The sequence below is a fragment of the Orbicella faveolata genome, unplaced genomic scaffold (genome assembly GCF_042242905.1).
Source record: "Orbicella faveolata isolate gen_17 unplaced genomic scaffold, um_ofav_v1 contig_47, whole genome shotgun sequence".
Taxonomy (NCBI): domain Eukaryota; kingdom Metazoa; phylum Cnidaria; class Anthozoa; order Scleractinia; family Merulinidae; genus Orbicella; species Orbicella faveolata.
In genome coordinates this window covers 8,765,280-8,786,882 of record NW_028301577.1, presented here as the reverse complement: position 1 = coordinate 8,786,882, position 21,603 = coordinate 8,765,280, and the positions used below count along the sequence as shown (strand labels likewise).

Here is a 21,603-nt window from a genome sequence, read left to right as displayed (position 1 = left end):
ATAGAAAGAAAAAGAATTCGACAATTATCGAACGAAAGTGGAACATTAACTCAGTTTAAGTTTGGGTGGAAGTTATTTTCTCGAAGTAGTCGTGCACGCGTTTCTCAGAAAAAAATGCGTGACCCGAGATGGCTGAGAAAATATTTTCGCGTTACCATGGCGTAGCCATAACCTGAATACAGTCACCTCTATCACTGTTTGGAACTAATCAGCTCAATATTGTCTGTCGACCTTTGGAAGCCGAAACTGAAAAAGGTAAAAACCCTTTGTATTGTGAAATACAAACACGTAGGGATTTTACCCTTTGAATTTCATTTTCGAGTTACAAAATGTAAAAATGCAGCGGCAGAAGGTTGCAAGTATAATACTGACCAGTCAAGGCAAAGAACGTCCTATTTATAGCGCGTCGCCTCGAAAAGCTATCTTTCTTCGAAAAATATGATGGTCTCCTGAGAAAGAGGGGGCGGGGGTTGGGGGGGGGGGGAATGTCTATAAAGAGTATGGGTGTTCTTGAATTACACAAGAATTCTCTCGGCCCGTTAAATAGCAGTTCGGATTGTAAAAACTCCTCCAAGCTTTTCGCAACTTAACATAAAACACATGACAAGTGAACTGATTCTACAGATTTTATTTTGTAACATGCCAAAAGAACCCTTTGTTATGTACAAAACATGTTTCGGGTTTCCCGGAAAAGGAAGAGGTTATTACTAATACAGACATATGCACCAAAACAAATGGAGCACAATTCATCAAGAAAAGCTAAGGCGCGAGGTTGTCGTTTTGCAGCTGTTTGTTAATTGTCCCCAAATAATGTGAATTGTATGGTTTATTTTTGATTGGAAAGCCCAGGAGGTAGTGTCAATGACTGAATTGTAAATTTCGTCCTGTGTTTCTACTTAGCGGAATATATTCCATATTTCTTTCTAAAACAACCGATGAATTTATATCTTCAATTGCAAACCGGCTTTCCATACAGTGTTAGAAGAGATCAACTGACTGATCTATGCAGATGGAGGGCTTCTATGCAATCTACATACTTTTCTCAATAAAATTATATACATTATTTTTCAGTAGAGCTTGTTTCTCAATCCAAAGAAGAAATCATGATATTTTCCTCGTATATTTAAGGAAGTGTCCTATGCTACTAACTCCTATTGTCCGTAAGTTATCTGGCCTCATCAGGTACCAAACAGACAACCACAAAGACAGACGTGAACTCTTGTCTGTTAAATTATTTAACGTCATTGTCAACAACGAACAAAACAAACTGGCCAATCTACTTCCTCCGCTGGCCACTTCTCACACTCATGCAGCGTCTGAGAAACGAGAGAAGTTTTAATATTCCACTATTTCGGACTGATCGCTTTAGAAAGTCTTTTATTAATAGCCATGCTTTGTAAATAGTTTTTAAATTACCTTGCATAATTTTTAGTGTAATTCACTAGTAGCCTTTAATTTCCAGACGTAATTCAGTCGAATGACTGCTAAGTGTGTATTTTTTAATAAACCATTTATCTTATCTTATTCACTAAATTATATAGTTTCCTGGTAATTTAATCATGAAGAATGCTATGGCTTCAGACTTTGACTGGTTAGTCTTTTCACATTATTTTGGTAACTTCTGATTTGCAGTCCTAATTTTGTTGCACACAGTTTGGATCAAAACTACTCTTGATTTATTATCCTTTGGAGAATTTGGTTTCGAGTTATCAAGTCCTTTTTATTCTTATGAATTCACCTCTAAATAAATTTTCGAAAGGGTATCCAGAAATTAAAATGATGTTATCACCGTCAGGTGTAGGAGAAAGGGGCTGCTGGTCCCGTACCCGGGGTTATCCCCAGGAGTGAGGGAACACTAGTCCCTTTCCTGGGCTTCACGCTTGTAGAAAAGCCATAAAATGACGGAAAGAAACAGAAATGAGTTGGAAATCCCAAAGGAGATACCTAGAATTGGTTTCTGCTCAAGAAGAATCCGATATTCTTCGATTTCGTTGGCCATAATCGTCATGTCGTCCAGTATTGACGTTAACTTGTAGATGGTGCTAGTCAGGGAGATACCACTGATGCCACTGATGACACCTGCAGCACATGCCATGCTGTCAGGAACATTTCCAATAAAAATCGATCCTACACAGACCGCGATGGAGGCGACACCGTACACACCAGCCCACTTCCTACTGTTGTGACTTTTCTTGAGGTCTTCGTAGATGACTTGAGCGAGCTGTCTGAGGGTTGCATGGAAGCGTCTTAGTTTTCTGATTTGCTTTGACGTTATCACATGCAAAGTGGCGCTGTCCAGGTGTTCCCACAGCGGCATCAGCTCCTTGTCTATCAACTCTGTGACTTGGTGGAGTTCCACCAGCAGCAAATCGAACTCTTTGCGATAAGTCTTGAAGTCGATGTCCAACCGCATTGTCCGATCGTACAGATCAAAGGTTCTGCAAAGCAGATAAAGAGGCACGAAGGTCGACAGTTCTTCTCTCTCGGTAATGACTGATGTGGTTTTACCCAGATGTGATGCCTTGCAAACAAGATCTCGTACATCTTGTGGCATGTTTCGAGCTTCCTTCCATATCGTGTATAGTTCCTGTATGCAATTGATGAAGTTCTTCAAGAGTTTCGCATCTAGGAGGTTAGTCTCTTTCCAGTCAGTCTTAAAGACATACGAAGCTACCACTATGCACCCTTTTGGAACGCTCACTTCGGGTGTTGGAGACGCAGGCGGTACGAAAACGAAGGCCAAAACTAAGCCGAAGCAAAAGCGGAAATACTTCCGGCTTTGTGGCAACATTTCCTATGGATGTTATATGTGCTGTTCCAAAGTGTTCTCGGCGAGTGTCCGGAGCATATAGGAAATCGCTGCCAGTAATGCTGGGCCAACGGCAGAGTTACTGGAGTTTAATGAGACATAGGCAACAACGACAACTTCTAAGAGAAAGACCCCTCTACTTAATTAAATACTGTAGATTGATCACGTGTTCGAGCCGTGATTTAGCTGACGTAACATGTGTGGCGAAGAGCTGTTGCCTTTCTGGCTTAATACCCGGGGAAGGGGTGGGGGGGGGGGGGAAGGAGGGAGGGAGCTCTTTACTGGGATGTACATCGTACCTTTTATTTCCAAGTCGAAAACACAGATACAATAGTCCACTCACAACTTCTATTTTATTTCAACTGTACAAACAAGCATTTAGCTGCTCTAATCCCATTCATGTGCTAATTAAAAATTTCATTACTATACAGCAGTTCTATTGACGTCAAAAATTAAACCAATGTATTATATTTCTCTACAGATAATAAATATTCTGAAATAAATCCTATCCTCGAAGAAACGGAAAAACATATTGTTGAATTTTTTTTCTTACTTGTCGTCATGAGATCTTCCTTTCTAAAAATTTACAATAAACCACAAAAGCAAGAACTCAAAATAAATATAATTAATGACTTGAGCATTGATTTTTTTTTTTGTTACAGTTCATTACAAACTCCTCTAAAAGTAATTCATTTTAATAATAACTAAACGACAATTAAAATGTTATTGCTGGTTTTACTCCTGTGCACGATTGAACATTGCGTTACATCTACGTCACGCAATACAGGGGCGGAGATTGTACAAGGAGGGGTGGCTGGCACCTTGGGATTGCAGAATCAATGGGGCATGGCCCAAAAATGTTGCAATTTGAGAATTGGAACCTAATTTAAAAATTTTACACCAGAAATACTAGCGATGCCACAAAGTAGACATTACCCCCCCTCCCCCCCACTCCCTAAGTCCGCCCCTGCAATAAGGAAAGTCGACCACTTTGTGCAGTACCTTTCAATCACTGGCAGTAATTTCTCTGAGTCCGATGTACGGGAAAGAGCAAAGAAGGGTACGGAGAATTTCTATGCTGACTACAGAACGTAAAGGGACTAGAAAATAAATAATAAAACTGTCATATACTCTACTTAAATATTTGTGAAATGCTAACCACTATTCAGACGCTACTTCATTTCGGAAGAATTTTTTTTACGTTCTTGATATTTACGTATCTAATATTTATTTGAATTGCTTGAAATTGCTGGTTAATCAGGCAGTGCACTTGTTTGAATGAAAAAAAAAAACAATCGTTCATTAAAATCTTTGATACCAAACCGTTTTCTATCTAATGTTTAATACTATGACATTTTCTCTTAATATAAATAGCAGTTGTAAAGCAAACTGTTAAATATTATATTGAAGAAATAATGACGTCACAATTGGGAGCTCCTGTCATGATTGAATACTGCACGCAGACCTTAGCGTTACTTACGTGACTTTGCGTTACGGCAAAACGAGTCACGCAAATATCGGTATCTGAAATAAGTGATTTCCAGTCCGTATTGCCCACTCTCGAGGGTTTATTTACGTTTTTGTTTTGATTGTTTTAATTCGCAGCCACTGTCATGTAGTAAGGTCAAAACTTTATGATGACCGCCATTATGGATGCCAAACTTAATGACCTTTAAGCTTCGTTCTTTCTGATATTACTAGATGAAACAACTTTTTAGCTGCAGGAATTAAAGAAACTGTTGGACAAAAGAATTTAAAATGCCAAAAAATATAAGGTAAGCAGTTGGTAAAGAATAACATTAATTCGCATTTCATCGAGGATTGGAGTGCTGAGACTGCGCAGTACGCTTTGGAAATCATCTTTAACGTCCTTTGAAGAGATTTCTTGTCGTAATGAAGTTACAAAGGGGATAGACTCCTCAAACATGTACAAGCTACTGAAGTGGTGTGGGCTTCTGTTAAACAACTAATGAATGAACAACGTGAGTTGTTTAAATAGATAGGCGTTCTATAGTGATTCAATCAGTCCCCAGTTTTCTTTGCACGACTATTATTTTTGCTTGTCTAAAGGAATGACGCTGATTTGGACTATGACCACACCTGATAAATAACCTGATTATAAAAGTAACTTATAGAACTTGAAGTGAACGCAACCATACCGGCTTGAGGACGCCCAAACTCTTTGCACGGATCTGAACGCTAAATATATAGAATGTTAACCGCTTATGGCCACATGTTCTTCTCAATGGTAAGGATATGGCGGAGGGTTTCCCGGAAAACCAGCATGAAACGTCGTAGATATGGTCAGCGGTTTGCTGAAATCATCTCTCCCCAGTCCATAATCGGGTCGGCAGTCCTGACGTAAAATGTCAGGATACCCGTTCAACGTCGAGTGCATATGCGCATGCGTAGTAATATGACTCGCTGTATGGTGAATTGTATGCTCATTGGGGTGTCCAATGTATCCCGGATGTGGAAGTGGCCGAGGAGCATGGCACGGATGCGAGAGCGCATTCGTCGAGGACAGCGGTGTGAGAGAGTTAATTGAAAGGCTGTGCATGTAAGGATGTGGGGTCAGATTCAATGTTGAAGATGTGGTCAGCGGTGTTGTCGCCGCAGGCCTCTCGGAGCAGAAAGATTGCTGTCGACAGCTGCTCTGAAGCGATGTGAAGGCGCAAGATGACTCGAAGGTTTCTGACAGTCGACGAGGAAACACGACATGTCCAAACGCGCTTCCTGTTAACAGAACAAACAACCAGTAAATTTTCCACAATTTAAGGAGGCACTTAGATTAGAATAACCTAATTTTAACAACTATTTTAGGTTTTTGTCTCAGAATGAATATATTAGGGGGGGTTTTTTTTATCTCCCCTGCCCTCCCCCCTGTTTTTTCTCTTTTTTTCTTACCCTTTAGTCTTGCAGTGATGGATATATCCCTTATATGGGTGTAGACCCGTCAGGATCAGTTGTAGTTCAGTAATCATAGCTCACCATGGAAAACAGTCATTGCCTACAGTCTAATCTTACACCGCGTTGCAGGCAACCATCTTGAATTCGCCTAATAGAGAGCTGTTTTTCTATCTGATTGTGTTCCACGTTGGCTTTTCCAAAGATACGAAAGAGCGAAAAGAAAAGCTGATTTGAGATAGGTCCACTCAGGCAACAGCAGTCACTTAATCTCTGTTTATGCCTAATACCCTGGCTGATGATATTAACCTTTAGTCTAGCTATGTTACAGCCACCCTCCCTGAAAGAAAAAATCGGATCGAACGCATCAGGATTTTTACCCTTTGCTAGATTTTTCCACCGGCATAACGTAACAACTGAAATCAGAAACACGTTTTGTATCCCTGGCGTTCTGTGAAACGGAAAAGGATCAACTTATACCCACGCAGTGATTACAAGAATATAGGAAGTTGATTATAATAAGGCTTTCACGTTAACAGGAAAATTTAAACTCGCGGATTACTCTCTGTGTGGTACGGAAACAAACAAAGTAACAAGGTATTCGCATTGTCGACCGCGCCCACTTACCCGTGTGCCCCATCATCGGGGGAGGGGAGGGGTCGTTGATGTCCGGGAATTTTGGCGGAGAGTCCTGGAATGCGCGTTTACCGGATTCACCGCTTGACGTTGATCCCGCGGGGGAGATGGAAAGGCAGTCTGTGTCGTTGTAGTCGTCTGGGGACTTTCTGAAATGCAACAATGAGAATATAATTTCAATCTATTGATTTTATAACAAATTAAGTGCCAGCCGTGGCTAATTAGTGTGCTTTCTTCATTATCTTCGTATAAAATCAACTGATTAAATGCTCACGCCAGGAAAAATGTCTGGTTACCGTATATGAGAGCAATTCTCCCAGGTGAATGAAAGTAAATGTATGAAAACTAGTGGGAAGAATTTTGACATTTCCTTCGAAACAAGGGTTCCATTGGGAACCTATTACGCACTCAAAAGAGGGACAGATTTCTTGCTTTGTATAGCTAAATTAGATTAATATTTCGGTGAGTAAAACCGGTTCTTTGAGGTGAAACAATCAAGTTAAGAGTCTGGAACTAAAGGTTTTAAAAGTACATAAGTGTGAATTTAATTTGCTGGCGCCTCGGGTTTTGTTCTTGTTTTATTGGTTTATCTGGTGACCGCATTTGCCTATTTAAAGCGGCGCTCTCTCGTACATATATTTCAAGCATTCTGAAGAGAAGCTAAGAATTACTACGTGCTAAGAAATGTGAAAATAATGGTTTGATAGTCTGTGAGCAGTTTCCCTTTTCCAAACGAACGAGAAGAGGCAAGCGGCGATACCGCGAACTTTGTTTGCGTTCTTCCTCGCAGATTTTCGCGCAAAAGAGAGACTGCGCGCAGAGAAATACGCGGCAAATAACAGGAATTCCATCAGGATGTGAGTACATTGTATTTCTGGCAATGATGAGGAAGGAAATGTAGTGGTTTAGAATATGGAGAAATTGAAAACTTGAGACTCACTTATCTACTTTATCAAAGCATAGTTAATTGAGGGGAATGGTTATGAAACTCGACAAAGTTCCTCGTTGTATGGTTCTGTTCTCTTTTTTGGCCTTGACCGTGCACAAAACACAAAAGAGCTGTTTACTACTGACCGAGGAACTAACCAATATAAATGTTTTGATTACGTAACTCGTGCAAAGTGTATGAGCGAAAGACAAAAGATTGTCCATGGTCGTGGACGTTCCAACATAAATCCTGCCATCTTTGTTTGCTACTTTGGTGTTTGCCGGCGGGCTTCGTAACTATACCCCTTTATTAGCTATGATGAAAGTTTTGTAAAACTTAAGTTGAAACAATGAAACTCGGGACTTTATCGTTTCCCTTCGAAGATCTCAATTCCAAATCGGAGAACACGTTTCCTGTAATTGTTACTTAGCAAACACTTGTCCGGAGATACCGGAGCAAAAGATGCTGCACAATGTGAGAAATAATCTGTTTGCATTTGCCGTTCACCGCCGTTTTGCTTCCGACACAAATTTAAACCCTGTATTATCTGATTTAGCTTGGGAATTAAGCGGCTGCTTACAAATTCCAGCACGTGTTCCCATTTTCGAATGTAATAACCGGATAAAAACCTGAATATCATGGCCTACACTTGAAAACGAAATGTCGTTACCAAAACCGCAGACAAGCCGCGGCAGGGTTTGATGAGATGAAGGCGACTAAAATTCTAGACTGATAATTTCCCCAAACTCTTATATCTCGCTGTCTTTCTTCAACTAAAGAAACCGGAAAGCGTGCTAGTAAAAAGTAACATTTTTGTAAGTTTTCCTGGTGCTGCTTGCATACCTAGCGTTAAATGTATTTAGTACCCATTGAGTTAAATATGGCAAATGATCAAAATGTTAACGTAAACTCCTCGCAGTGTTCCCACGTACCTTTTCATTGCAATATGATGCATGGTGCTGTTACAGCTTCCTCGAAAACCTTTTGCAAACGGGTTGTTTTCGATCTTCAGTTGAGTTATCTGTAAAAGATGAAAACGCATCCCCAGTTAGTTAGCTGTCTGCCTGTTTTCTGAAGAGATTTCAACATGCTACGTGCCGTGATCTCATCAAATATAAAGGAGGCAAATTATGGGCGGAAATGTCCAATTAGGGTGCGGAAAAATTGCCCAGTACCAGTCTTAAATGTGGAATTAAAGCGAACGATTTTAGTCAAATACTCCAGAATATGCTCATCGAGCATCAAACATGCAATAACATTCGTTGGAAAGTAAAAGAGAAATATAAGCTTTTAATCAACATCATCACCTACAAAAGGTCTCTTTCACACAAAAATGCTAAGGCTGTCGTTTCTATTACACTTCCATCGGCAAATACTAGACATTAAAAGCTGCGGATTGCCCAGTTTGTGGTTTTCCGTGCGTAATTTTCGTTGAACAGAAAATCTCCTTTGTAGTCTACTTGTGTTGCAATCATGTCGATTGTTCTCCATAAAAAGTTCCAAAAGAGTGAATCATTTCTCCAGCAAGTTTCTGTTTGTCGAGAAACTTAAATGTCATGTTCCGATGGCTAAGTCGCAGTTGTACCACTTCGATGGCAAGTTGTACGTGAACGAACTTCGTGTACACGGGAAATACCCAGGAAAAACAAACATGTTATGCGGAAAGCTATTAATACGACGAAATTAGCGGTTAACCGGTGCATATCATATCTTTGTGCAGCGAGCATTGCAAACCGCATGAAGCAATCAAAAGCGCCGCCTTGCAACACTAAAACTGCAACACTTCAGCCCCGACACGCGAATTTCACTTTACGAGACAGTTTCTTGACTTTCGCTAACAGAGAAACTGTCAATTCTCTAGAATGAAATTTCTATGTATTGGAAGACTGTTAAATAATTAAACTGAATTATTAGAGTATCACGGAAAGTTTCTGCAGCCGCTTTAAGTGAAATTAAACTTACTCTCGTCAAGAGCTGAGTAAATTATTTTTCACTTATACTAGAGCTATTGTGAAAGAAATCGGCTTGACAGGAAAGGTTTCCGCTCTCAAAGATAGAAGAAAGTTTGATCTTGTTTGCTATCTAAGAAGCCTTTACTGACTGCGATAAATCGCCAGGAAGGAAATATAATTCTTAACCTTGCTTTATCAAAGTGAATTAAGTTAGGAGTTTTTTTCTCAATAAAATATGTTACGCAGTCTATTTTTATATTTATTTGTTTGCGCGTTTGTCTGTCTATACCTTTGTTTTTAAGTATCTGTTTGGATATTTGTTTTGGCGACCTTAAATTATCAGTAACTCATCGTCAGTTTCGAATGATTTCATGTTCTAGTATAACATTCTCTCATCTCCTAACTGATCTGTTTTATAATAGAAAGAGCATAGAGAAAAATAAATCATTGTCATTCACTGATACATTTCTGCTGTTTCTAAGTTGGAACATTGCTCTTGTGGGTCAGCCTCACCCTGTTGTAGGTTCACAGCTTTTGTCTCCCGTCTCCACAGCTGTAGAAATTAGGTTTAAAGTCTCGTGGCATTGGCTTTATACACAGACAAAAAATAAATGAGAACTGCCCACTGAAGAATTGCGTTTAGATAGAATCTTCGCGATTGTAAACCCAAACATTCAAACTGGTGAAAAGTAATTTTTTGCGAGAGAAAACCAAAACCTTGGTTCGTCGCAGTAATCTTGCTAAGTCTTTTCTGTTTATCAAAGCCCTGTTTGGCTTTCTAATTTCTTACATATCCGAAGATAACTGGTGAAGTTAAAATCAATCAAGAATATATAGGTTTCTTTTTCTCCATGTTCAAATGGAGCCTACAAATAAAGCCGTTTACCTCAATATCACGCATCGGCCAATGGCCATAGAATACGCACGCGGTAGAGCAATAAAACTTTTCTGCATAGCCTGCGAGAGCATCCATCTTTTTCGGTTTTAGTCTAAAACCTATCAAAATTTGGCTATTCAGGTTTGAAACGAATGCCCTCACAGGGCAAGGTTTGGAAGAATCAAAGCAAATATCTCCATTTTGATACTGATATCAAATGATATTATCGGTTGAAAACTTTGCTGACTTCAAATAAACTCCACAGTTAATAAAATGAAAGCGGTACCTTTATTTGGTTCTCCAACAGGAAATTCATAGCCTAGCTTTAAAAGAGGGAAGCCTCTTCCCTGATATTGGGATTGAGTGCAAAATGCTGTACATTTATGTAAGTTTACACTCGGTTTCTTTTATATCCAGAGTATGCGCATGAGAACTCGTTCTCAATTTATATGGACAAAATGCTATGTACAAGAACCATCACCTTTCCTTACTTTATTGCCGTGTTATTTTATGTTGTTATTACTTTTTAGCTCTCTTCCACAATGTTCAGGTAAACTCAGTTTGCGAAAAAACATTCTTTCGTTGCTAAGCTTTGTCTTTGCCAAACAATTTGTTTTCAACTTGCGCTAATATTGCGAAGAATGCGCTTAGGTTGATGAAGTACGCTATCGAGGGCGAGGTTTGTTTCAAGCAAGTGAAAAAACAATCCGACAGTTTTCAAACTACCGAAGTTCACTCAACTAGTAGCTATTGCTTATTTCTTTCCTAACAGAATTATCCACTACTCTCTCTATATGTTATAGTGGTTGATCACAAAAACTACCCTCGTATTGAATGGGTCGCCTGGTCACGCTCACTCGCCCTGAACGAGTCTGCAAAGCTGCATATTTTTGCGGCACACTTTTCATCCACACCTTATCAAGCTAAATCGTCCTTTTCATTGCTTAAATGAGCTATTTGAACTCAGCTGTAAGTCATTAACAACTTGCACTCACCCTCGGGTTTTGATAGGCAGTCACTCCCATGAATTGAGTCTCAGGAAAGACGAAGGTGTAAAACGAACCCTTTCTCAAACCGTACGGGCTGTAATCCTTGGCTGGGATGATGTGAACACGCGGCTGGTACTTGTGCATGGAGTTCAGAATAACCTGTAGTGTATGAAAACAAGATTGGATGTTAGGTAAAACCTCCATTCACAAGAGTGCGAGAGGCCTAGTTGAAATATAAGCACAAAGAACCGAGAACACTGTTGGCGTTCAAGGTTATTAAAGTAAATTAAGTTTTACCAGCTGGAAGAACAAATGTGATAATGATGAGACGAAGAACCACAAATATTCTTTGAGAATTAATTTCTTAAAGAAACGTTTGTTTTTTTTGCTTAATTTGATGATGAAAGTGAATGCGTTTCGGACGCCAATCAATTGTTATGAAATGTTTCAATGGGTGTTAACAGTTGAAGAAATTTCATTTCCTTCGAATTGCTTTCAGCTAAGATTTATCATGATTGGATTTTGAATATAACAAGTCAATATCTGAATAGTGTTTTCATGGATGTGGTCGAGGACGTTTCGAGTTATAAGAAACTACTCTTATCCAAAAGGTTCGCAAATGGCTCAACGTTTGCGAAGATCACTGACTCAAAAATGTCCCAGTTCTTTCCTCATGTTATCATACTGAAACAAGACTTACACATCAAAAGAATTGTTACTTTAGAAAGCAACGTGAGGCTAGGACACTCTAAAAAGCTGAAAAAGACTTAACATTTACTGTGCCAAAGCCATGACACGTACCGAATAGTCTAAAACTGTGGAGCTACTTTACCACGAACCGATAGGGCGTGCTTGTCAAAATAACAAAACAGCAAAAAATTCTATCGTTTTTCATTTTATCTCACACTCTTGCTCCCTTACTATCCAATTCATTTGTTCATTAATTAGAAAAGAAAAAATAGTCGAGTTTTGCTGCGATTTGTCGCAATTACCTACTGTGTTTGTCATTAGTTTTAAACGTTTTAAAAACCACTGATCGTCTTATCTCGCGTTCCAATCACAGTTTGACCCCATTCTCTTGGCCATTGTGATTTCTAAGTGTTGATTTTCATTTCGAAGTTAAAAGCTTTCACAATCACTTAGGAGGGGCGGGGTAACTCGGCCCCCAAATCACTTGTTAATATCCTCACGGCTGATGTTATTGTCAACTTGTTTACATCGTTTTTCAAATAAGAAACACAAAACTTAAATTGTCATCTCGCCAGAACGTACGAGCGGCGTTTACGCTAAGTTTATCGCGAATACATGGTTCTGTCAAGTTAGTCAGCGCGCACGAGAAAAGAGCCATTAATGAAATACCCCTTTCACTGGTAGAGCTTTCTATCCGTTTTTGTGACCAGAAATCTATTTTCCAAAGCTCTTTGGTTTCTCAACAAAGGCAATTAAGTCTTTTGTTTCTATTCTACGCATTTCAATAGATTTAGCGTGAATGGAGGTGTGCAAACAAATGTTCCGTTTGTGACGACCAGAGACAAAATCGTTCACTCCCTTGTTTTGTGCAAAGTACGGTATTTCAAAGCACGTTAGCGTTAATTATGGACCCTACGTTAATCATACCGTTTAGATATCGAGTATTATTTGACTTACATCTAAACAACGATTTCCTTTGAGAATAAAATGTCACATAGCTTTGCAACAGCTTAGTCCATTATATCGTCTTCACAGCCAAGTTTTTCTTATCTCCATACGCCCACGCGATTCACAAATGGACACAAATTTGAAATAAAAATACCTATGACTCTCTTTTTGGTGTTTCACTCAAGATGAAACATTTACTGACGAAATGCAGCTACGAAACAAAATTTTATGTTCATATGTTGCACATCTTCCATCTCTTGACAAAGATCAATTCAAAAAAATTCGAGATTGATTTTATGGAAGCGAGCTAAGACACTGGATGTTTGTCTTAGTTCTTAAAAGTCTTGACATTTCAGATGTTTCCAAATGTTTTGCCTTTAAGTAGTTTTATATACACTGTAGTCGAGACACCGCCAAACATTTTTATGCAGTGAACAACATACTTTGCTCTAAATGTTCTGATGTTAGTTGTTAGGGTAATAAAAAAAATCAAATATTGTCCCACTGACAGCAGTTTATAAATTCAAGAAAATACACAGTATTTCAAGATAAGATCAGTCAACTTATCATTTTGCCTTCAATAGTGGAGAGCCCTTAAATTTCATTCAGTAAAAAGCATCATATTTTTATTTCAAACGACAGGGTCTTGTTTTTTCCTATCTGCGTGTTCCTGTAAAAATAACCTTGAATTGTCGGGAGGAAAAATATATAAAGATTTTCGTTCAGCTTTTCTCACTACAAAGAATTTTATCTGAGCTTTTCCATATTCTAAGACTCCCATATGTTAAAAATCTGAAGACTGTTGTCATGATCCAAGGCGATTTGGGGAGGACCATAAAGTTAGAACAACCTTTTTCTTCTACTGATTTTAATTACATGGTCCGGGAGGGAAAATTCATCACCGAAGAAGGCTGAAAACATGAATTGACAAAATAACTTACGTGTCCCATTTGATCCATATGATTGTTTGTCAACTTCATCTTCTGAAACGACACAACTTGTCTCATCCACTGTGAGCCGGTCCCTGGTGAGTCAGGATGAATAAAGATTCTCGTTGGCATCAGGGGCTCTGCCTTGCCCGTCACTGACCACTCGGAGTTGTGAAACTTGTACCGGTTATCGTCTCCTGGAATACTGTCTAAGACCAAGACGTATTCCTCCTTGGGGTTTAAGCCGCTTATATTAACTCTAATTACGGGAAACATACGTCTGTGGACAAAAACGCAAAGATTTAATGTTACTCTCTCTGCGTTAGGAAGAGATTTAGGATGGACGTAACTGCTGTGAAGTGTTTTGTGTTGAGAGGTTTCTGTCCCATTGCCATCAGCTTGTTGGTTTTGTAAGATTTCTTCGACAACCTAGCGAGTTTATTAGACGAGACACACTCAGTTAAAGTCGCCGCAGTGGGTCTGTTTCAGTGCATTCCAAACTAAGTATTACAGTGTCTTAAAAAAGGGAACTCATTTAGAGGGAAGAAATCGGGCGTTTAGCCTTCAGAGACTCTGCCCGTTCCACCCCGCACTTAACGCATTCACGTAGGATATGTTTAGCTTTCTCAATTTACAGCATGGCGCGACCCGAAACAAATATTTTTATAAACTGTGAAGTATCTTCGAAATGGGTTCCACAATATTGAGAGAGTACATAGCGCTAATAGAAAAAGGATGGAAATAAACACTTCGTTAGAACGTTTTGGAGGGTTTGACAGCTGCGTAAATCGAATGAAGTTAAACGATGACTGTTGAAACATGAACTCTTATCATTACACATGTATTTCACGACAGCGCTGTCAAACTCTTTGAGTGTAATTATTTGTTTGCTTCGACCTCCCATTATTTGGTCCAAAATACAGGCGTTTGGCAAATTCAAGTGCAAACTAAGAGTTAGAGTAAGTGACTGGTGGATTCCTTGTTAGCAGGTTTTTCCCGTCTGCTTTGATAATCGGTGGAGACTTTTCGCATTATTTTGGGCGGAAATCTGAAGAAATATCAACACAAGAGAGTTAGGAGAATGGAGTGTACTTCATTTAGCTGTCTCATCTTACCGTCCTGTTTTCGTAATGATCATCTCTGTCCCTATCTCGTGGAACTTGTCCCAAAGATCTTTATTCTCGAGTTCGACTTCGATGGTGTCCGACCTCAACTGGCCGTGCGGGAGAGCTGACGAGAAGCCGAACGCCATGGTGTGGATTTGAGAATATCCCGACTGAACTGCTTGGCTTGGGATTGTGGTCGCTGCTCCGTGCATTTCCTCGTAGAAGTTTGACGGATGTGAGTACGGGATGAGCGATTCAACGTGACGATCTGGCAGAAAACACAATCAAGAAGTCGGCTTTGGTTTTTAGATGCACCACAGCATGTGACTCAAGGCATGTTTGACGGTACTATTGTAATGTAACTCAAGGAAGCCATAGGGTCGTTACAATTTCCATTACGTCAGGAATATAGGAAACGGCGAGCTTTGCACGGCAGACAGGCAGGACGCCAATAAAGCAGATAAAACGCAGCACGATTTTAAGGCTACTCACCGAAATCGAACTCTTGTCCCTGAAGTATGGAACTGGTGCATCCCGCCAGAGCCAGTCCGGCACGTGTGTTGAGCTGACCTTCCGGGCTTTCAACGGATGTCATCATAGTACAAGAAAAGCTTAACGGCTCTCGAGAGCTTGGGTGTTTCTAAATGCAAAGCTAGAGCGAGAGTTTTGTTGGCGCGATATCACCAAATTCGCCTGAGCGAGTGTATGTCCAGCAAATTGCGTGGTCAGTTTAATCGCGCTGAGAGTTAACCTGGCACAGCGCGCGGTTGACCCAAGACCCCGACGCGAGTCAAACAGATAAACAGCCCGGCAAGTTCGAGGATAGAGTTTTGCTGTTGTAATCAATCATTAAACGATTTTATTTATACACCATAGAGACCTAATGTCGCTCACTAGTGGACATTCATAAATCACTTAGGCGTACTGCTCAATTACTGTAATGAAACTATTAGCGAGGCGATTGGCCGAGCAGCTGTCAAAAGCCCATCAAAGTTGTCTTCGGAGCCTAATAACGCATGACGTTTTTGTCATTTCCTGTTCGCCTTTAAATAGCTATTGTCAAGACAATCAATTTGCCGCGTGAAGAAGGCGGACTTGGACAGCCCATAACAAAGAACATTACACCAAAATTATCCGCGAAAGAATTACTTGGATATTTTGCTTGAAAAGAGAATTACACAATGAATTTGAATGAGAATGGCAGGTTGCTTGAACGCGCACATAATACTGTCAAGACAATACAGAAGCGATTTTACAAGGTCAACATAACCAAGTATTTCCGGATCTGTAGATGCTCAGAAAATTCTGACAGTTGAGAAAATTCAACGAGTCCTCTGGGAGCATGAACGCGGCCTGAAATTAGGACAAAACAAAACAACCATATCTCAATTTGTTTTGTACTCGAGCTGAATAGAGTGCACTCAACCACAACAATTTGTGTAACCATGCTAACACGACCATTGTCTCGCGTTAGCGTTGAAAAACTAATCAAGAAAACCATCATAGTTTGAATACTAATTCTCTACTCAAAAGAGAAAAAAATTACCCTTTCGAAAAATAAAGATAAACGAATTACGAAGGAAAGGCCCTTGATTTACGTCAGTTCTTGTCACTGATTGACACATGCCTATTTACATCCTGGACTAAACCAATAAAGATTACGTTTCTCCTCACGTACTCCTTACCTGCTCTAAAAGCTTCCTAAAAACGTGTTTTAGGATTTATAAAACGCAACTTTTGGAGTCCAGTACTAAAAAATGAATAAGGAATGGGAAGTTTTTGTTTCACGAACTGCGAAATAGCTACTTTCCAGACCATGTTATATTAAATATTAACAACAGAGCAGTTCACCCACAAATTTGCTACGCGGTTTTTTTACCCGCTCTAAAGTTTTAAAAACTTTTCAAAAAGTTCGGACAATTTTTTCTGTTAAAAAAAAAGGATTAACTTCCAAATGTTTATCACTCACACGTTTCGCAAAATGACTCATGCTAATTTGTGAATTGATAGGAGCAACAAAACAAAGTGAATATTTTTCGTGTTGAAACAGCAAAAGGAAACGGAGAAGACAGAAACAAAAGCGCCCCAGACGTAACAATAGTTAAAATATACTAACCTCCCGGTATAGTTATGGACGGAATTTTTTTTTTTTTTCTTCCCGCCACAGAATATGGGCTCAGAAAGTCCCGCTGAGAAAGTATTTAAGCTGGGTTACAGACTGTTCAGTCATTACTTGGTGTGTGGCCAATTCAGCTGCAAACCAATTCAGCGATATCACGATGCACTCATTTTTAAATATCAACTGAAGTGAAGCTACCAAGCAAGGGCGTCAAGGATGTCTCATTACCAAAGTAAAGTGTTAAAAAAAGTTAAACCGCAGTTATCGGCGCTCGGTTGTAACAGCTGGCGACCAAGTGGAAATCAGTTAGAATTAAGAAGGCTAGCATGCTAAAAGCTTTAACCCACGGATTAACCAAAAATGAGTTAGGGTCATGGAAAACCGTTTCAAAGACTTTAATCCACTGATACTGATTTATATAATCCCTTGTTTGCGTGTTACCATCTAAAACGAGTGAGCTGTTAATAGCTGTGGCGAATCGAAACTGTTAAGTAACTCAGTTATTCCCCGATGTCCAGACTTTGAATAATCTTTGCACCACGCGCCGGACGGATAATGTTATAAAATTATTTAGATTTGCAACTTTTGTTTTTTGTTTTGTTCAGCACGGGTTTTTTTTTTAATTTTAGCAGGCTCTCGACGGAAACTAATACGATCATCAAAATTTTTGCCATTCTGCCCCCTTGTTTTGTTTATTTGTTTATTTGTGTTTTTTTATGCTACAACTATGCGGTTTCTGACACGTAAGGGCTATGAATTGATTTATAATGAAGGATAACAGCATTATTTTCATAAGCCATCAACACGATATCCTATATTTCTACGTCATTAAATTCCGCGTGGACTTTTAAGTGCCTACGCATCTATTTTGACCCTGAACAAGGGAAAATCTAGCTCGTTCAAGTAATGTTCCTTCATTGAGTCCAGGTGCAATCGTGTAAAACTACAAAAAAAAATGGAGCTACTCCAAGTTTTTGCCGGGAAATACTTTTGAGAAACTTCAGTTACGAATAAAGCACACACTCGATAGCTGTTTTCTTATCAACAATGGTGAAAGGTTTTCAGTTCTCTTTTTGTTTAAGACAAGTTGATTACAGGAAAAATAACATTCCACGAGGGACCGAAAGTAAAACACCTTAATGAGTCATTCTTGTAACGGAAATAACCCGCAGGCCTCATGTCTTAGCTAATCCTTGTGATTTTGCTTCTGTTAAACTTTGCACTCTAGATTATTATACATAAATTTAAACCTTTCAGCAAGACCATTATTTGACGAAACAGGAAACAATATAAAAGACACTTTTAAAGCCCTCCTTCAAAGTAGACAATAGCCACTTTCAGCTCCAAAATATTTTCTTAATCCTTAAACCTAAATAACACGCATTTCTGACATAGTTTACTTTTGTTTTAGGGAGTAAAATATAGCCTTGTGGCAATTCAATATATCTTATTTCCAAAGAAATAACTACATTTCATGATTCCGTGTAAATTTGGTTGCCACTGTACTGTTTGCTTTCGCCCCCTTAAAGTTTAATCGCTTTAATTTGGATAAATCTCTATTATGAATATTGTTTGATTTTCTTTGATATTAATAGACAAACTCATTAACGTCGACGACAATTAAAAGAGTCTTACGAGTTACTTTGGTTACGAGGGTATTCGCGAAACAGAATTTTAGATTCATTTAATCAAGAGGAACTAACGAAGTATTTACTAAGTAATAATTTGTGAGGTAATTTTACGTCGGATTGAAAAGGTTACAAGAACGAAAAAAAAAAGGTTTCCTGTAAGCCACGACACACTTCTTTCAGACAGAGGTCATTGGTACTTTTTGCTTCACTGACGTGAATAACAACAAATCCATGCTCCTAGCTCGTGGTCTGGTATTATATTATTGCTTGTGTGGGTATTCCATTAGTGATAAGCTGTTAAAACAATACACTTTATTTCACCTTTACTAAGGTATTTTGCCCTTTAAGCTTAAGCCAATTTCTTTGATAATGGGTACTTGAGTGAGTGACAAACATTACATGTTTGGTGCCTAGGAAACCAGGATAAACGCTAAAAGGGTTTATAAGAAGAGATAATCGTATTATTCTCTCACGTGGCGTGCATATTTCCACATCTAAAAGTGTAAAAATATACGGTGGCCGATCTGTTTAAGGACGCTGTTGATGACAACACTGAAGACACTCATCCGTCTTCTTCAAAATTCTAATTTCAAAAAAAAACTTAGTAAAAAGATGGAAACTGTTAACAAAACGTAGAACCTCCAGTTTTACCGAGTTTTTAAATTACCTTAGTGACGTTTCAAAAAGTCCTGTGGTTTCGTGCAGGTTGCCGAAAGAGGTTATTCAATGCTCTCTAAAGGCTGATCAAAACGAGACGGTTTTACTTTTATCACGAACTAAATTCGGTTTATTGTGCGGCCATGCATTCGCTCAGCCCTTGCATATAAGAACTCTTCAGTTGGTGAGTATTCGCTTCGTATTAACTTCACTTACAAGCAACGTGTTCCCAAATCATTCGAGTTTGGCCAAGAGCTAAAAGAAAAACCCAGACACAGGCCAGTTGCGTCGGAATAATCAAAGCTTGGCTGAGAACATGCATTCTTTTATTCTTTCCTAATGAAATTTAAAATGGAAATGTGGATTAAGCCCCATACTGTGCAATTAATGTTTGACGGAAAGACATCTGTCCCAACATGCGTTGGACTTTGCATGCCAAATTACTTTTTGCTAGGAAACCATATTGATGGTGTTTTGTTGGGCGCGTGCCGTTGGGGTTGATTTCTCTATTGACACGCGTACGCGTGCCAAGACCATTGTTTTATTTACAAGTAAAAGAGACTACAAAGAGATCTCAAAAAAATTGTCATTCGACATTGAAGTGAAGTTAGACTAGTTTATTCAATAGAGTTCTGCCTGATCTAATGATATTTGGCTTTTACGTGTTTTTGCTTGGGAGACTGTTTAAACACAGCCTGTTTTTTGTGATCTATGTTTGGCCTTTTCATTGGAAGGAAACAAAAAAGAACAAAAGGGCTTTTGACGAGAGGATAAATGAAACTTGTCGGCAGCACTTGTTAAACACAGTTCTACTTCATTAGTTCAATGATTTTGCTATGCAAGCCGACTACCAGTGAAATAAGTGTTTGTTTGTGCGTAATTGTGTCCTTTGTGGTAAATGTTGTTGTCAATAGGCCAAAAATTAGCCAGTGTATAGAGACTGTGTCACTGAAACAAAGAATTCTCACGTACGCGAAACTCGCCAGCTTTGCAGGCAAGCCAAGAATGAAATCGAACTCGTAATAGTGTGAACTTGTGGCATTGAGAGAAAATTCCACCACTCACATCAACTCTCCGAGTTTTCAGTTCAATGGTACTTTATTTTTCTTTATCTTTAGACAAGAAACTATGAAATAGTCTCTTGCTTCAGAGCAAAGGCATTTAAACTGTTGAAAAACACGGAGTGTTGTGATCTTTTTAATAGAATTAAGAGTGGACTTAGTAAGTCAGTTTCTGAGGCACCGCCGTTGTAGCCAAGCCAAAACCTTGTTGTTGGCACGTACCAAACTTTCCAAGTCTGGTCTCTTTTCACACCCAGTACGTTAATGTTACAGGTTCAGTTCTAATCCTAAAGGCCCTTTCACAAAAGAGCTAATCTGTTAAAAGAAGACGTCTCAAACAGTATTGTTACCTTGCACTAAGGATACCGGCAAACAAATTTTAATGATTTTTTTTTTCAGATACGCTTATGAACAACTTTTGCCATACTTCTGTCCGAGCAAGGTGGTTTCTGTTTGCGGCCTCCCAAATCTTAAATTCTATTAAGCTCGTCACGAAGGTTTTTCTGTTGATCTTTAGGCCTGAGTACGTGACATCACGTAGTAGCCGAGGGTGTTAATGTTAAAGGAAACATTGACAATTAGCAGTGGTCTTCTTTCCTCGCCGGTTTCACAAAACTTAACTTCACCTCAAGTTAGTTTGTCGCTTAGTTCAGCAGTAACTAACTAAAGGCATTTGCATTCTTCTCTACTGTCGGCTATTTGCAGTGGACTTACAAGTTACACTGAATATTTGCGGTAGCCAACTTGATATGAATTAATGAGGAAAAGCGCTACCTCAGTAACATTTTGATTCCAATAGACGCCTTTATAAGATGGCAGTTACACACACTTTGCTAAAGATGGTTTATTTTTGATCAGCTGAAGTGACCTGAAGCAAAAAGAAACGATTTTAATTTGGATGCGACACACTGCTCCGTTTGCTCACTTTGCTGTTCGAATGTCGTTTAAAAACAGTCCTGGAGTAACATTTAATTGACCAAGACTTTGTTCTTATATCGTTTGCTTTACTCTACAATACTAAGGAGTATCAGTTGTCCTAGTGGATGGATTTATTTTGTTTTTCCTGTTTTGCATTGTTCATCCAATTCATTCATTCATTCAATCATCTTTCGTTCGTTCGCTCGTTCGTTCAATCAGTCATTCATTCACTCATTCATTTGGTGAGTCAGTCAGTCAGTGCATGAGGCAGTCGGGCAGTCATTTACTAAGTAAGTAAGTCAGGGTCAGACAGACAGACAAGAGGAGATTCAGTCATCCATTCGCTCGTTTCCCGAAATTTCAACTAGAGTAGATCTTGATTTCCATAGCAGCGTAATCAGTGACCTTAAAATCAAACCTCTCTGATCATAGTTAACTATGCTCTG

The 21,603-nt window shown here is 39.1% G+C and overlaps 2 protein-coding genes across 2 annotated transcripts; both read right to left on the bottom strand.

Moving 5' to 3' along the window:
- Nucleotides 1-613: 613 nt before the first annotated feature.
- Nucleotides 614-2,984, bottom strand: LOC149097024 (uncharacterized). The gene has a single exon (XM_089280219.1). The coding sequence runs from the start codon at nt 2,789-2,791 to the stop codon at nt 1,856-1,858; it is 936 nt and encodes a 311-aa protein (XP_089136345.1). The 5' UTR covers nt 2,792-2,984; the 3' UTR covers nt 614-1,855.
- Nucleotides 2,985-3,143: 159 nt separating this feature from the next.
- Nucleotides 3,144-17,250, bottom strand: LOC110066149 (uncharacterized). The gene is made up of 7 exons (XM_020773352.2): nt 15,264-17,250; nt 14,781-15,039; nt 13,678-13,945; nt 11,105-11,257; nt 8,213-8,301; nt 6,344-6,501; nt 3,144-5,545 (listed from the first exon to the last, which is right to left on the bottom strand). Exons 1-7 carry the CDS (start codon nt 15,367-15,369, stop codon nt 5,052-5,054), a joined length of 1,527 nt encoding a protein of 508 aa, XP_020629011.1. The 5' UTR covers nt 15,370-17,250; the 3' UTR covers nt 3,144-5,051.
- Nucleotides 17,251-21,603: the final 4,353 nt, after the last annotated feature.

Bases quoted from the DNA above. Each gene is read 5' to 3' on its own strand.
- LOC110066149 (XM_020773352.2), bottom strand. From the start codon at position 15,369: ATGATGACATCCGTTGAAAGCCCGGAAGGTCAGCTCAACACACGTGCC. The intron at 11,258-13,677 runs GTAAGTTATTTT...CATACACTACAG, and splicing joins ATATGGATCAAATGGGACAC to GTTATTCTGAACTCCATGCA. The intron at 8,302-11,104 runs GTGAGTGCAAGT...CATCTTTTACAG, and splicing joins CTGCCTATCAAAACCCGAGG to ATAACTCAACTGAAGATCGA.
- LOC149097024 (XM_089280219.1), bottom strand. From the start codon at position 2,791: ATGTTGCCACAAAGCCGGAAGTATTTCCGCTTTTGCTTCGGCTTAGTT.